The sequence below is a fragment of the Pygocentrus nattereri genome, chromosome 14, assembly GCF_015220715.1.
Source record: "Pygocentrus nattereri isolate fPygNat1 chromosome 14, fPygNat1.pri, whole genome shotgun sequence".
Classification (NCBI taxonomy): Eukaryota; Metazoa; Chordata; class Actinopteri; order Characiformes; family Serrasalmidae; genus Pygocentrus; species Pygocentrus nattereri.
The window spans coordinates 38,620,699-38,636,060 of record NC_051224.1 but is presented as its reverse complement, the minus strand read 5'-3'; the positions used below and the strand labels follow the sequence as shown (position 1 = coordinate 38,636,060).

Genomic DNA, 15,362 nt, shown 5'->3' with positions numbered 1-15,362 from the left:
GCAGGGAAATTATCACCCATCCTATCTGACTCTAAGCCACAGAAGTGGCAGATAGAGATTTGTTTAAAATACAACAAAATATTCCTTGAACTAGTTTCAGCTTTCAGCTGTTTCATAGAGCCGCAGGTGTATGTTTCCCTCTGGTGGTGGAGAACAAGCATTACGACCTTTGCAGCATTCAAAGATGGTTTAAAGTGTGAGCGCGAAATGAATTTTCTCACTGACCTGAAAACTGTACAGACAGGCAGATAAAAACGGCATTTAAACACAGCATGTACTGTGAGCTACCTGTTAAGTTGTGGCATCATCATTGGTTAGAAGCTCTGCCAACAACCATGTAAACACAAATAGTGTTGAATGCAGCTTGGACGTGCAGTAAACATATATTCTTCAAAGAATGCGGCAGCCTGCTCACGTGGTTACTGCTGGTAAAACTGTCTGGCTTGATGGCTCCTCTCTTGACTCCTTCTCCAACTTCAACCAGCTACTCCTGCCAACCACTAAGGCGAGGCTCAGTTAATCTCGAATACATCCTAGGCCTTTTGGAAGTTCAGTTAGATGTTCCAGGTAGTTGTTAGGAATGGAACCCAGTGGCAGCAGCTCCTTACTGAAAGAGTCACTGTGAAACTGATGCAAGCGTCAAATATGTTCATGTCTGTTACAAGCTTCCGATAAAACCTTGCATCTCCATTTTTGTTGATTTTCAGTTTTTGACATAATTTGGAAATGCATGTTGGTCTTTATATTGTGTGTAAATTTCATGAAGGTTGGACTAAAAGAAATGACCAAAAATGACTTGGAAAAACGTCTGGTTCCATTGACTTACATTGAAAGTAATGTAAGTTTTTACCTTCTTCTGTAAAGTTACTATTTTGGAGATATGAGGTTTTGTTCTGACAACAGCGGTATGGAATACCTTTAAAGCTTCAAGTGCACATGTTTAATCTAGAGTGGCTGAAAAGCGCTCATACAAATCATAGGCTTCGTAATCCCATAGTGGCGCTAGCAGAAGTTAGCACTGACTGAGATTTCACGTTTATGGCCGAAACTGAGCTTATAGTCATAGTTCGCCACTGATTTACAGTCTGCCTGAACCTCACGTGTCAAACACAAGGCGTGTGGGCCAAGTCAGGGCTGTGGCACATTCCAGTTGGGCTCACGAAATTATTTTAATTTTCTATTATTATTAGCCTGTTTCACCATGAGCTGCACTACAATTCCCAGCATGCACTGCAACATAACGTACACGCTGACCCCCTTGTATAGGCCAGAGGTTACACTAAGATAAAACATGCCTGGCCAGAGAACTTGTAGAGAGGAGAATTCCTGCTCTGCAATGCCTTCCAGTTTCTCAAACACTAGAGGGCGCTCCTGAGTGAGTCCAAAATGAATGGCTTTCTATGGAGCATTTGAGCAAAATCATAGTTTATAAATGCTTAAACGCTTTTAATGTAAAAGAATGAAGTCATTTCCTGAACAGCACAAAACATTTTAACAGTGCTGTTATTTTTAAGAGCTTTTAAACTCGAGGAGTTTAAAAAGGCGCCTCATGATGTCAGCCAATGAACTGCTCCGCTCGCCAGCCAGTCCAAAACCCGTCTGCTGCAGAAAAAAGGAAATATACAGGTGAGTTTTCTTTCATTTTTCTTAGTGAAATCCATCCATCTACTGTCTAAAATTAAAGGAAAGTCCTGGGCGAGTGATTAGAAACTATTTTAACTGTTCATTCATGTTGAGCTCCATTCACTCCCATTCTTTGAGGACACACTCACTGCCCTCTGCTGATTAGCAGCCCTGTTTTTGATGTAACGAGCGGAATAAGAAGTGGCCAGGCTCCTCATAAACCGGCTCTGGCCTGGTGCTTTAAAAAAACCCTCATAGGGACATTACAGAACTCACAGTCGTCTGTAGATAATGCTGCCTCTTGTTTTATATGAAAGATTTTTTATTTAAAATTATCACAGAATAGTTCAGTTTTTATATATTTTTTCATAAACAGTGGCCAGTCCAGGTCATGGCAAAATGGTAAGTAAGGTCTTAACATTGAAATGGGTCTCAGAGAATGAAATCACCCATATGAATATGGGAAAATAGCAGAAATGTCTCTTCATCTGCATGGCAACTGATCTTCTGATCATGTGTGAGCAACTTACCTAATGAGCCAGCCTTCCGGTAGCTAAACATCTGCAGGAGTTTAGGATGCTCCTAGAGAACGAGTGAAAGGGCAATTCTATGTAGACAAAGTGACGCTTGTTTGATGCTGTTTCTCCACACATTACTCACAGATAATATATGCAAATGACACTTTATTTGTAGCTTATGCAAGACTGCAATTATGAGCCAGAAGACATTAAGCGCCACATTCCCACGCTCTCCAGACAGGTGTAACAGTGATGTTTCTGATGAATTAGCTCATATATCAGAAATGTGCCGTGCGAGTCAGAAGAGGCCCGTCATTGGTCATTAAGAGTTATGTAGGATTTCTCCTATACCTTGTTTGCAGTGTTTATTTTTGTATCATCTAATTGGATTTACTGCGATTTGCATGTTGCCACTGTTAAGACAAAACCTCCTTAAAGGGCCCATATTCTCCTTTTTTATTACAATTTCTTTTTCACTTATGAAATTTGTGCTGTTTCGCATCACCGGTTATTTTTCCAAGCTCTCTTTATTCCTTAGAATTAAACAGGCTTTTTTTTTATTATTGTGCCTTAAAGACTGATATACCGTCGCGGTCCAATGGAAAACGAATATCTCCAAAATGGTAACTTTACAGGAGAGGGCAAAAACACTCTTACCTTCCAATGTAGCTTAATGTAAAGAGATTTTATTCCAAGTGATTTTAGAGCACTTTCATTGGTCCGTTCATCGTGAAATTTTCACACGACATTAAGGACAGCTGGCGTGTTGAAATGATGTAGAGAAATAAAAATCGACAAAAATGGAGATGCATGGTTTTCAGTGGACAGCGGCGATATGTAAATGAGCTCTGTTCCGAATGGCTAATCTGTAGTGTGCCTCAATAAGCAGCCAAGGCTGAAGCACTCCTTATAACTTCAATGTGATAGATCGTAACTTCAAGTGGACAGATGTAATGCACTGGTTTGTTATGACATCATAAAACCAGTGGTTTCAAATCAGCCTAGTTTCCATATACGGACTGCATGGACTGGGCAGTGAGCACAGCATTTTGAAACGTGCACGGTGTTTATATTCTAGATCAAATTTATTGCAGAGAGGGAGATTTGGTTTTCCATAATATGGGCCCTTTAATGTTTAACCAGATTCTATTTTGAACCCTTTCCATCGGTCCTTTTCATGAAATGTTCAATGTAAAGGGTGGTTTTCAGATATGATTGTGGATGGTGATAACTCATACACATATATAGATATATATACGTATATAACATAATCTGAGATGATGTATACAATGTGCTATCATAAGATAACCTACTACATAGCCTACCATCTACTCAATGCATGCTCCTACATTCCCCAGTCGGGGTAGAGGGGGTGTGTGGGGGGTATAATTTTACCTTGGTCAGCATATTGTATATCACCAGTTTCCCAGCAACATGCAGTAACGAGATGCTAAAAAGACTGAGAAGCTCTACGGATAAGAAAGCACCACACAAACGTATATCATGGTGATTTGCTGTCTATGGCTTTGGAGAGAGTGCCAGCTCTATCTGGGATTTCTCAGAAAGCCCCTCGCTTTCACGAGGGTGGAGTTTTCTTCTTGATCACTCTCCTCCGTAATTGGGGGGAACCTGCAGCTCCGGGTGCATCTCCAGTTGTAGCTCCGGTTGTACCTCCGGCGGCCTTTTCCGCCTTCAGCTCGTCAATGAAAGTCTCAATGGGCCCAAACTTCTCCGTCAGGTCTCCAAGGTGAGCCTTCAGAGCATTGAACTCCTTGTACAGGTCATCCAAGGCCTCTGAGAGAGGCTGGATCCTGAAAAGGTCATTAATAAAGGCAGGCATTGTTATTAAAGCAGGCTTGTAAAGTACATCACAGTGCTTATAATGCTTTTCTGAGCAACACGTGAAGTTTCTGCATAATTCAGTGGTTGAGACGTGAATAGAATCATTCAGAGCGGCTTGATGTGAAACGGTTCAGACGTCTTTACAATGGTGGTGATAGGAACCAGGGGTCGCCATGACTACAACACAGATATAGACATTTTATATACCATCCAGAACCACCAGAGAACCTACACGAGTCTTCTGAGGTTTTAAATGTAACAATGATGATGGTAGAACAGTCATAAATCTGAAAAACTATTTTTTCTTTGGGGACTATTTTGCCTCGCAGCTCCTTGCATGTACCCCTCCAACATAAAACGATTTTAAACAATATGTTCTCAAAACATCAGGCAGTGAACTCATAACCATTTCACGTGGGATCTTTCTGAGAGGGAGCTTTTAGAGGGGGACGTCTGGTTCCTATCACCACCACTGTGAACGGTTCTGACTCTGTAAGTTTTTCCAGATCTGAGCATTTCATATAAAACCGCCCTGAAATGACTCTGTTCCCAAACTAACCATTTAGACATGCAGAAATTTTGAAAAGGCAGCGGAGTTCCCCTTTTTAAGAACAATAAACAACAGCATTATGATACCATCTTGTCTGATTATTATTGGTATTGTTATCATTATTCAGTTTTAGTCTGACCTGCTTTCAGTCTTGTGCCATGAGCCAACAATACAGGGCAACCAATCAGAGAAGAGATCTTTAACATATATCAGTCTTAAAGGCCCACTAACAGAACAGCCTGTTTAAAGAGAGGTTGGGAAATAAATTATGATGGTTTTTGGTGCACAAAACAGCTCAGACATCGTAAGTGTTTCAAATACCAGTGAAAATAAAGAAGATGGGCCCTTTAATTTTTTTCAAACATTGATTTATAGCCTTTCATAAATGGACTGCTACTGATTTGCTGGTCCACTCTAAATATTGTGATGACGATGTTCTATTTTTAATGCATTCACCATCGGTGGTAAGTGGGCTGAGTCTGACCATGACTGGGTTTATGATTGGCTGGCCGTGTGCTGTGAGGTACAGGGGCTTGAATGGAGTCCAGACGATAAGGAGTCTGGAAGTTTCTGATTGAGCATGTAAAAGTCTGCAAAGTTTCCAAGTGTTTTTTTTTTCTTTCTTCACATAATGAGATGGTCTGCTCTGAAATAAATCCAGGAACTCAGTCCTGGCATTAGGGTGCACCCCAAACTAGCAATTTTCTGTCCCTACTATATTTTCTGTGCATAATAAACAAAGAATGTTTATCTAAACGCTAGGTGATGATGAATATTTCAGTCAGGAATAAATGAAGAGCACATGTTATGTAGGAAACACTGGAAGCCAGATGATATAATACTATCATGATACTTAAGCCACATGACTCTATGATTCTACTGCAACAGTTGCAAAGGTCTGTGATAGGTAAAGTATTGCATGTGACTTTGTGATTTAGTGTAAACTATCATTTTTTATGGCAAATTGTTCCTCCAAAATAAAACAGATTTGCAAAGGCTATAAAGCTTCTTACCCCTGCTAAAAACAGCATAGACCAGCATGGCTGGTCACCAGCAAAACCAGCGTTTTGGACGCTGGACAAGCCAGCACCAGGCCAGCACAGACCAGCTTAGACCCCTTTTTCAGGAGGGATGATCTATGAAAAGCATTTTGGTATCCTAGTATGCCATTAAAGGGCTTAATACACTGCCAAAAACAAGAACTGAGGCCTTGTTCTTGAGAGACGGCTAGAGCCATCGTAATCACTCGAAATCACCTAATTTGGCTGATATCGAACAATATACTGCACTGCCCTGCTAGAAACACCAGCATCGACCAGCATGGCTGGTCACCACCAAAACCAGCATATGTTGTGTTTTGGATGCCGTTGTATGCTGGTCATCCTGTGAATGACTGTGCTGGGAGACCAGCTAAACCAGCACCAGAACAGCATAAACACAAACCAATATAAACTAGCTTAGACCAGTATGGAAGGCATGCTGATCTGCTGGTTTTGGCAGCATGGTGATAACATTGTGTTCCCTCGCAAAAGCTGTGCTTTGCTTAAGCTCAGACAGAGCAGCTCATTGAATATTACATTGATCTTGGATTGAAATACACTCACTAGCCACTTTATTAGGTGCTAGTAAAAGGTTGGACTAGCTTTTGCCTTCAGAACGGCCTTAATTCTTCATGGCAGACTTTCGACAAGGTGTTGGAAACGTTCCTCAGAGATTTTGGTCCACATTGACGTGATAGTATCACGCAGTTTCTGCAGATTTGTCGGCTGCACATTTATGATGCGAATCTCCACACCACATCTCAAAGATCTGGCGACTGTGGAGGTCATTTGAGCACAGTGACCTCATCGTCATGCTCAAGAAACCAGTTTGGGATGATATGAGCTTTGTGACATGGTGCATTATCCTGCTGGAAGTAGTCGTCAGTTCAAAGTCACTTAAATCATCTTTCTTGCCCATTCTGATGCTGGGTCAGCAAGGTGTCTTGACCACCTCTACATGCCCAAATGCATTGAGTTGTGGCCATGTGATTGGCTGATTAGCTATTTGTGTTAATAAGCAACTGAACAGTACCTAATAAAGTGGCGGTGAGTGTATAAAGACAGTGTCGCTTCTCAAAATCAGACATGATTCTGCTGTTAGTGATACAAACTGAAACTGAGGGTCCTCGCACAGTTAAAGCTACATCTACAGACACTGCAGAGAACAACTGCTGAATAAACTCAGCACAGACTGGCAGAACTGGGAAAACTGCCTTTAACGCTAACTATGCTAAAAACAAAGGCAGTGTCATAGAGCACCTCTGCTCCTACGTTTGCTTGCTGTCTAATGAGCATATATTTTGCGAGGGAATGCAAAACCTTCTGTGCTGAGAGCGAAAAACATTCTTTGGCCACGTAAATGCTGATAGCAGCAGCGTTAGCCTCCTCGCTAGCTTCTATTTCCTTAACAAACTATGCTAAACCGCTAGCATTAATGCTAAAAACATTAGCACTGGCTTCCTAAGTAGCTCTTTCCTGATTCTAAACTAACTCTGCACAAAGTAATTCGTAAAAAAATAGCAACTGATGCACCACATATGGTGCTAAACACTTAAAATGATGTTTCTTCAAGTGTTCTTTAGTAAAGGGAGTTGTTCTATCTAGAACCATGAGTTTACATAGAACCATTTGCAGGTTAATATGGTTCCTTGCATGGTGAAATTGTTCTTCAAATTGACGGAGAGTGTAATACTTATGCTTCTTAATAGCACCAAAAAAGGTTCTGCGATTGCTACAATGTCAATAATAACAACTAATAACTAATAATAATAATAATAACTAATAACAATGGCCTAGCTATTCTTTGTGCTAAAAAGAACCATTTTCAAAAAGGTTCTGTATAGAACCACATACAACACATTCTCCATCCTACCCGAAGAACCTAAGTATTGAATAGTTCTATATGGTTTTCTTTACTAAAGAACCCTAGAAGAACCACGGTTATAGAGGGTAGTTTTCACTTCAGTGCATTTGTTGGTGATATAACAGCTCTGACTTCATATTCAGTGGAAGCGTAAAGAACTTGTTAAATTGTTGTTGTTTTCAGCTGCAGAGGAGAACACAGTGGGTTCTCTTACCAACCTTGAGCAGATACCAAAAACCATAAAGGTAGAACCTCTCGGTTTCCTGACGTTAAAGGTTTTGTAAAAATGTCCTCTGTATAAAATATTGTGATACTATGTGGTATCGATAGTTTTTCGCCCATCCTTAATTCTACCTGGAGTAGTCCGGCAACAGGGTCTGGTGGTCATTCTGTAGAAGATGCTTCATTTTGCTCATGATACCGAACCTCCAGTCGTCCAGAACTTGAGTCAGGTTGGCCACGCCTCGCATGTTCACCTTCTCCGCTGGAGACCCAAAGGCCAAACACATTAGAACGTTTTTGATGACCGTTCTGAGTGCAAATACACTAAACAAAGGCCTATTGACCCTTTAACCCCTGTTTGGTGTTCAGGTCTGTGGGACCCATTTTCAATATTTACCAAAAGAAAAAATGATGTGGTTTATTCTTATTTCAGCCTCAGATTCTTGGTCTTTGCTCATTTTCTGTGAAGAACATATAAAATAACCCATTTTCAGAGTCTTCACTCTGTTCACCCCCACATGTTTATACTACACATGTGGTGTTGGGCTGAACCCGCGGGGAGTAAAAGTGTGGAGTTGCTGTGTCCTTCACTCTGTTCTCCTCCTACATGGCCTGCTGTAGGTATGAGTGTGTGTTTTTGTATGTGGGTGTGTGTGAGGGTGGAGAACAAAGACAGGCTGCTGACTGGCTACAGCTGCTAAAGGAGAACCCTACGCTGCACACTTGTGATATTTGAAACATCTGGTATTTTTACATAAACTGTTATGGCTGTATTGATTTAAATAAACAATAATGGGGTGGGTCCACCAGACCACTGAGTATCGAACACATCAACACCACACAGGGGGTAAAATGGACCTGAGCCATCCTGAGGCCTTACACAGAAAACTATCCAAAATGACTGAGTTATTATTAGGTTATAGGAATGGCTGGTAGATGTTTGGAAGTCTAAAGGGGCACAATGTTGCGCCTGAATGAGTAATATGCACCGGACAATTGTTTGGATTACAAGAAAAAGAAAAGGAGCTTACAGCCATCACGATAATTCCATTCCCCTTTAGCAGGGCGTTTCTTCTGGCCAGACACCACGACCACAGCTAGAGACAGGAGCAGCAAGCTCACCCTGAAGTCCATTCTGGCACGCTCCTCCACCTTCACAAGCAAAACAAGCAGAGGAACCCAGACACAGGGATGTTTAGACTTCCATCTCCTGCACTGGACACAAGCCATACCCACAGCCTCATACCACATTCTTCATACTAATCCACTCTGCTTCTTGCATAAGTGCACCAAACTTACAGGCGTACGCAAAACTTTTTGCGTCCCCAGGTCAAATGTTTCTGCAAATTTTAAGGCACCATTACTCTTTATTTGCTTATTTATTAATTAACATATTGGGGACCATAAAAAATGTGCTTTAAAGTGTGAGCATGTGCCGTGTTATGTTTCATTTTCTTCCCCAATATGTTCAATACAGTGTGTAAATAGAAACTGTACACTAAAATGTGCTGGAAAATGTCTTATTTAAGTGTGTTCTCTGTAAAGGATGTGCAAACTTATTTGCAATTAGTAAACAAATCATATAATCTGACAAGCTGCCCAAGCTTTGCATAACACTGTGAGTGGAAAAATGTTAGGGGAGCCAGTTTGCAAACATACTGACTTTTTTGGGCTGGAGGTTAGGAAACCGGCCCTGTGACCGGAAGGTTGCCGGTTCGATCCCCAGAGCCGACAGTCCATGACTGAGGTGTCCTTGAGCAAGACACCTAACCCTGTTCCCCCAGGCGCTGCGGATAGGGCTGCCCACCACTCTGGTCAAATGTGCTCCCTGCCTCTTAGTGTGTGTGTGTGTGTGTGTGCTCACTAGAGTGGTTGTGGTGTTTCACTTCATGGGTTAAATGCGGAGGTGAAATTTCCCCATTGTGGAACTAATAAGGGTCTCTTAATCACTTACTTCACTAAAATATCATAAAATATAAAAACAATATTAATATGTTTGGTTTTAGGTAACAGTCATGAATCATGTTTACTCGACCATTTTCCAGCCTCTAAGAACTTATATGTAAATAAGCTCTGTTCCGATTGGCTGTTCCCTATTGCGCAGTTCAGGCTGAAACACTCCTTATAAGTTCAGTGTGAGTGGGTGGCGCTAAACTGCTGAAGGCTGACCAGGTGTCCATATATGAACGTATCCTTTTTGTGACATCACAAACACAGTGAGTTCAAATGGACTGCGGCTTGGTTGACTGTCTGGGCAGGAGACTGAACATACGCTTCAAAGCTTTACCAATGACTCAGTTACATATCATCAAACTCTTTTTTGATTAAAGGGCCGATATCATGGAAAACCAGATTTCCCTCTTTTGGTGAATCAAAGAGGTTGGTTATTATTTGAGTACGTAAACATTGTTAACCATTCAAGCATGTATCATTCACTCTCCGGTCACTATAGTCCGTATATGGAAACTAAGTTATAAAAACAGCCTGTTTTGAGTTTCTGTGATGTCATTAGAGCCAACATGTTTACACATACCTGCCTATTCAGCTTTCAGCCGTTTAGCTACGCTCATTCCCTTACTCATTTACATAAATCAATGTTAAAGGCACAGTAACAACAACAGCCTGTTTCATTCCAAGGCCTGAATAGAGGTTGGAAAAGGGTAAAAATATTTATAAATGTAGAATATGGGCCTTTTAAAAAGTGAGGAAAATAAGATTTTCCTTGTTATGGGTCCTTTAAATTAGTTTACTCTGTTAAGAAACATTGATTGAAGCAGAGCCTGAAGGACACACCCAGCATTACCACACACACACACACACACACACACACACACACACACACACATATATATATATATATATATATATATATATATATATATATATATATGTATATGGGTCATTCCATGGAAATGGCACATTTTGAGTCCTCATCTACTCTTTAGGTGTATTTTATCTACTGGGTCACAAAAATCTATATTTTAACAGCTTTACACATACATTGAAATATCTCCTTTAATACAGTGTATTTTTTTTTTATTTGATCTTTTTATGAGAACTTTGTTTATTTATTTATTTTTGCTGACACCACCTATTTTGTCATGTCCCTCATGGCCTTCAACGAAAGTATACTTAGAATATACCAAATACAACTATAAAAAAGTCCATATATTTTGATGTCAACCTAAACAACTGTCTGTGTTTAATTGTTTGTGATATTATTTTTTAAAATTAATTGATAATTATTTATTAAAATCACATTATTTAGTTCTGTACCTAAGTAACCCCTCAACCCCGTAACACAAATGAATCTCCCCCACAAAAACAATGGTATGATCCATATGATCCATATACATCAAGAAGTGACATCACTCAAGTCTTTTGGACAACAGGACAGCAAAGACAGGCAAGTGGCTTCCTTCTTTTATTTACTTTTGGTCATTTATCTTGTGATATTGTGGTCGCCAAACTCAGTGACTCAACACCGTCACATGAAAAAAAGATAGAAAACTATTACTTATAAAAAAAAGTTTTTTTTATTTCAATATATATGCTAATTCTGAATCTCATGCATGCCATGTGCTCTCTCTCTGGTATACAGTATGTAGAGCAGCGGTCATTTTGTGCAAAAATCACAACCCCGTCACACTCGACCCCGTTACATGTTTGACTGTGAGGTTTACATATCAATGATACATTTAAGCAAAAAATTTGAAAATGTCAAAGTCCAATTTGAACCATTCTAGTGGAATGACCCATATATATAAAATTCTGGTTCCATTGACTTACCATATATTGCTGCTGTTGGAACAAAACCTCATATGTCCATTTTGGTCATTTTTCAGTTTCAGAGATATTTCGAGAATACGTGTTTCACTTTATACTGTGTGTAAATTTCATGATCATTGGACCAAAAGAAATGGTGCAAAATTACTTTCCTTTGACTTACATTAAAAATAAAGCATGTTTTTTCCTTCTCCTGTAAAGTGACCATTTTGGAGATACAAGGTTTTGTTCCTACAGCAGTGATATATATATATATATATGTGTATATATATATATATATATATATATATATATATATATATATATATTGACATACATACATATTTAATAACTTTTGAAATTTTTGATGTACTTCGAATGGTTTGTCATTCCTCCACTAAGTCCATTTTTTGTTGAGTTTTTTTTTAACTCTAACTGACTAATAATCAATAGGTTCCTCAATTACTTCATCATGTTTGTTTTGTCTCCAATCGCGTCTACTATCACAAATCTAGCCTGGAGCTCAGCGGTGCATTCCAGAGGAGACATGCACACCGGGTCTGACCTGAACATAAAGAGTGTCAATATAAAGAGCGTAGATTTGTAGAGGACCTTTAAATACCAACTTACAAGGAATAAAATAAAATTTGCGTATGTAAAACCACAGTAAACACCGACTCGCCCTGCAGGGATGTAAGCAGTAAGCTGAAGATTAAAGATGTACAAACCTGTCAGTGAGAAAGTGAACTCCTCAGAGCGTCTCCGAGCGCGTCTGGAGAAGTGCGCCTCAGCAGTGACCGAACACGGTTTCCAACCTCGGCCAGAGTGTAGCACATGTTCCAGGAAGCCCTGAATATACAACACAGAGCCGCCCGCCCATTTCTCTCCCTCCAGTCTGTCTCTGCAGCTCACATGCAGCTCATAAGCAGGTATAAGCAGGCCGTTAGGATTGGACTGATCTGTGAGTCTGGATTCTACCCCCGAGGTTCATGCTACTGATAACTAGAACTCTGCTCAGTGGAGGCCCTGCTGTGCAGCTCAAAGCCTGAGCCAAGAAACACCGAACAAATTACCATAAAAACAAACAAACAAAAGAAAGTAATAATAAATAGGCAGACAGACAAATAAATAATCAGACACACAGACAGACTGATGTTAGACAGAGAGACAGACACATAGATAGATAGATGGGTAGGCAGACAGACAGATACAAAGATAGAAAAGTAGACAGAGAGACAAATAAACAGACAGACAGACAGACAGAGAGATAGACAGATAGATAGACAGACAGACAGACAGAGGGACAGACAGACAGACAGAGAGATAGATAGATAGATAGATAGATAGATAGATAGATAGATAGATAGATAGACAGACAGACAGAGGGACAGACAGAGAGATAGACAGATAGATAGACAGGCAGACAAACAGACAGACAGATAGATAGACAGACAGACAGACAGAGAGATAGACAGCTAGATAGACAGACAGAACACAGACAGATAGATAGATAGACAGACAGACAGATAGATAGACAGACAGACAGACAGAAGACAGATAAACAGACAGACAGATAGATAGATGGACAGACAGACGGACAGACAGACAGACAGAGAGATAGACTGATAGATAGATAGACAGACAGAGGGACAGACAGACAGATAGATAGACAGACAGACAGACAGACAGACAGAGGGACAGGCAGTTAGACAGATAGATAGATAGATAGATAGATAGATAGATAGATAGATAGATAGATAGATAGATAGATAGATAGATAGATAGATAAAAAGTCTTTAGACAGACAGATGGACAGACAGATAGATAGATAGATAGATAGATAGATACAAAGTCTTTAGACAGACAGATAGATAGATAGATAGATAGATAGATAGATAGATAGATAGATAGATAGATAGATAGATAGATAGATACTAAGAACTAATTGCGTGACTAATAACACATATCCTTTTATCGGAGGTAATTAGTAATGTAGTGACGTATTAGATATTTTACTTTTACTAACAAATGCCCAAAAATGTTTAGTAGAAATACTAGAATATAAAATCATTTTAACTCCCGCGCGGCTGTGGGGATTTTTAACGCGGCCACCAAAACGTCACTTCCTCTCTCTCTCGTTGCTAGGCTACCAGAGCTTGTGTGCAGCTGAGTTAGCGTTAGCTGAGTTAGCTCCGAGCAATGTTTCCTCTTTTCTCTCCGTTTTAATGTGAAATAATCGTTCAGTCATGACTCCAACGCCGATTAAAGACGGCGAGTACACCGCCACAGTCTACAAAATGGTGAGTTCACCTGCTCCCTGCTCGTTTTTCCCATGGCTAGCGGGCTTGTTTTAGCGAGGTTTTGTCGGTCGGTAGATACACTGGATATTTGTATTATTATCATTATTAATCTCTTATTTCATTAGTTACTCGTGAAAGTAACGTCGGTTGGGTTAATCATGCACTGATCTCCGTCCTTGTTCCTCTCAGATTAAAGAACGACGCTATGGAGACGCGATTCACGTCCTGAGCACTGAGCTTCAGAAACAGATGAAAGTGAGTGAGCTAAGCTAACGCTAATGCTACAGTGACGCTCTAGAACACGGTTCTGCACGGGTTCTTTAGTAAAGGCAGTGGTTCTGTTTACTTCTGTATAAAACCATTCGCCTGCTTAAACGGTTCTTCATGGTGAAATGGTCCATCAAATTGGTGAAGAATGTGTTGTATATGGTTTCATATATCGTGAGCACCATGATAGACAGATAGATAGATAGACAGAGACAGATAAATAGATGGATAGATAGATGGATAGACAGATGGACAGATGGATGGATAGATAGATAGATTAAGTCAAGTCAGCTTTATTGTCAATACTACAATAAGATGGATGGATAGACAAAGATAGATAGATGGGCAGGCAGACAGACAGACAGATGGGTAGACAGATAGATAGATGGACAGACAGATAGACAGATGGATAGACGGATAGACAGATGGATAGATGGATAGATGGATGGATAGATAGATAGATCAAGTCAAGTCAGCTTTATTGTCAATACTACAATAAGATGGATGGATAGATGGACAAAGACAGATAGATGGGCAAACAGACAGACAGATGGGTAGACAGATAGATAGATAAATAGACAGATAGATAGATAGGCAGACAGACAGACAGATGCATAGATGAATAGATGGATAGGCAGACAGACAGACAGACAGACAGATGGATAGATGGGTAGACAGATGGGGCAGAGTAGGAGAGCATCCTGACAGCCAGAACCCTTGAAGAACCTTCTATTTTAGCATGTATGCTGTAAGTGTTTTACTATATGCTGAGCTCCGACTCTTTTCATCCTATTTTGAATTATTGTTATATTAATATTATTTGATACAAATTCAAGGAGAATCAACAAGGTCATGAAACTATTATCCTTATCGGGCAAATTTCAGGGTCATCGCTGCACCTCTTCAGGTGGATTTTTTTCATGATTCATTAAAAATGAATTGACCATTGACTGACCATCTCTACTGTTACTCAAATTACTCAATACCCACGTATAACCTATAGATAATAAAATTCCTTATTATTGTTTATTGACATTTGTATTATTATTTCTTTTTCTTTATTTAATTTCATTTTATTTGTCTTTTCAATGTTTATTTTATTTTACTTTGTTATTTATGTGTGGATATATGTAGTGTCCTTTTTATTTTAATAGGCTCAGTATAAATCTGTATGCTTTTTGTTCTCCAGGGTATATTTTTGGTTTGTCCATCTGAATTTACTTGACTAAATCGTAAGGGAAATTATGCAGTAACTGCATGAAATAAATGGAAATTTCTTTCTTTCTTTCTTTCTTTATTTGTCAAAGCTCCCCTCAAATGAACAGAACGTGTGTTTTATGATCTCCACATATCACCATATACTTACAGTTT

At 39.7% G+C, this 15,362-nt stretch overlaps 2 protein-coding genes across 6 annotated transcripts in view; one reads left to right on the top strand and one right to left on the bottom strand.

Annotated features, from left to right (window-relative positions):
- Positions 1 to 2,286: 2,286 nt before the first annotated feature.
- si:ch211-76l23.4 lies at positions 2,287 to 12,390 on the bottom strand. Its single transcript, XM_037544584.1, has 4 exons — positions 12,153 to 12,390; positions 8,691 to 8,811; positions 7,792 to 7,921; positions 2,287 to 3,952 (listed from the first exon to the last, which is right to left on the bottom strand). Exons 2-4 carry the CDS (start codon positions 8,791 to 8,793, stop codon positions 3,718 to 3,720), a joined length of 468 nt encoding a protein of 155 aa, XP_037400481.1. The 5' UTR covers positions 8,794 to 8,811; positions 12,153 to 12,390; the 3' UTR covers positions 2,287 to 3,717.
- Positions 12,391 to 13,507: 1,117 nt separating this feature from the next.
- Positions 13,508 to 15,362, top strand: part of flr (fleer) — a 32,083-nt gene continuing 30,228 nt past the window's right edge. Inside the window, exons 1-2 of one of the 5 annotated variants that reach the window (XM_037544791.1) lie at positions 13,508 to 13,724; positions 13,914 to 13,979. In XM_037544791.1, the coding sequence (XP_037400688.1) occupies positions 13,671 to 13,724; positions 13,914 to 13,979 (120 nt within the window). In that variant the 5' untranslated portion in view covers positions 13,508 to 13,670. The remainder of the gene's footprint in view (positions 13,725 to 13,913; positions 13,980 to 15,362) is intronic. The other 4 variants (XM_037544792.1, XM_037544790.1, XM_017713282.2 and 1 more) reach the window with 4 other exon arrangements.

Excerpts from the sequence above, each read along its gene's own strand:
- si:ch211-76l23.4 (XM_037544584.1), bottom strand. The coding sequence starts at position 8,793 with ATGGACTTCAGGGTGAGCTTGCTGCTCCTGTCTCTAGCTGTGGTCGTG. Across the intron at positions 7,922-8,690 it reads ATGGAATTATCGTGATGGCT|CGGAGAAGGTGAACATGCGA; the intron begins GTAAGCTCCTTT and ends TTGGGTCTCCAG. Across the intron at positions 3,953-7,791 it reads CTGTTGCCGGACTACTCCAG|GATCCAGCCTCTCTCAGAGG; the intron begins GTAGAATTAAGG and ends TGACCTTTTCAG.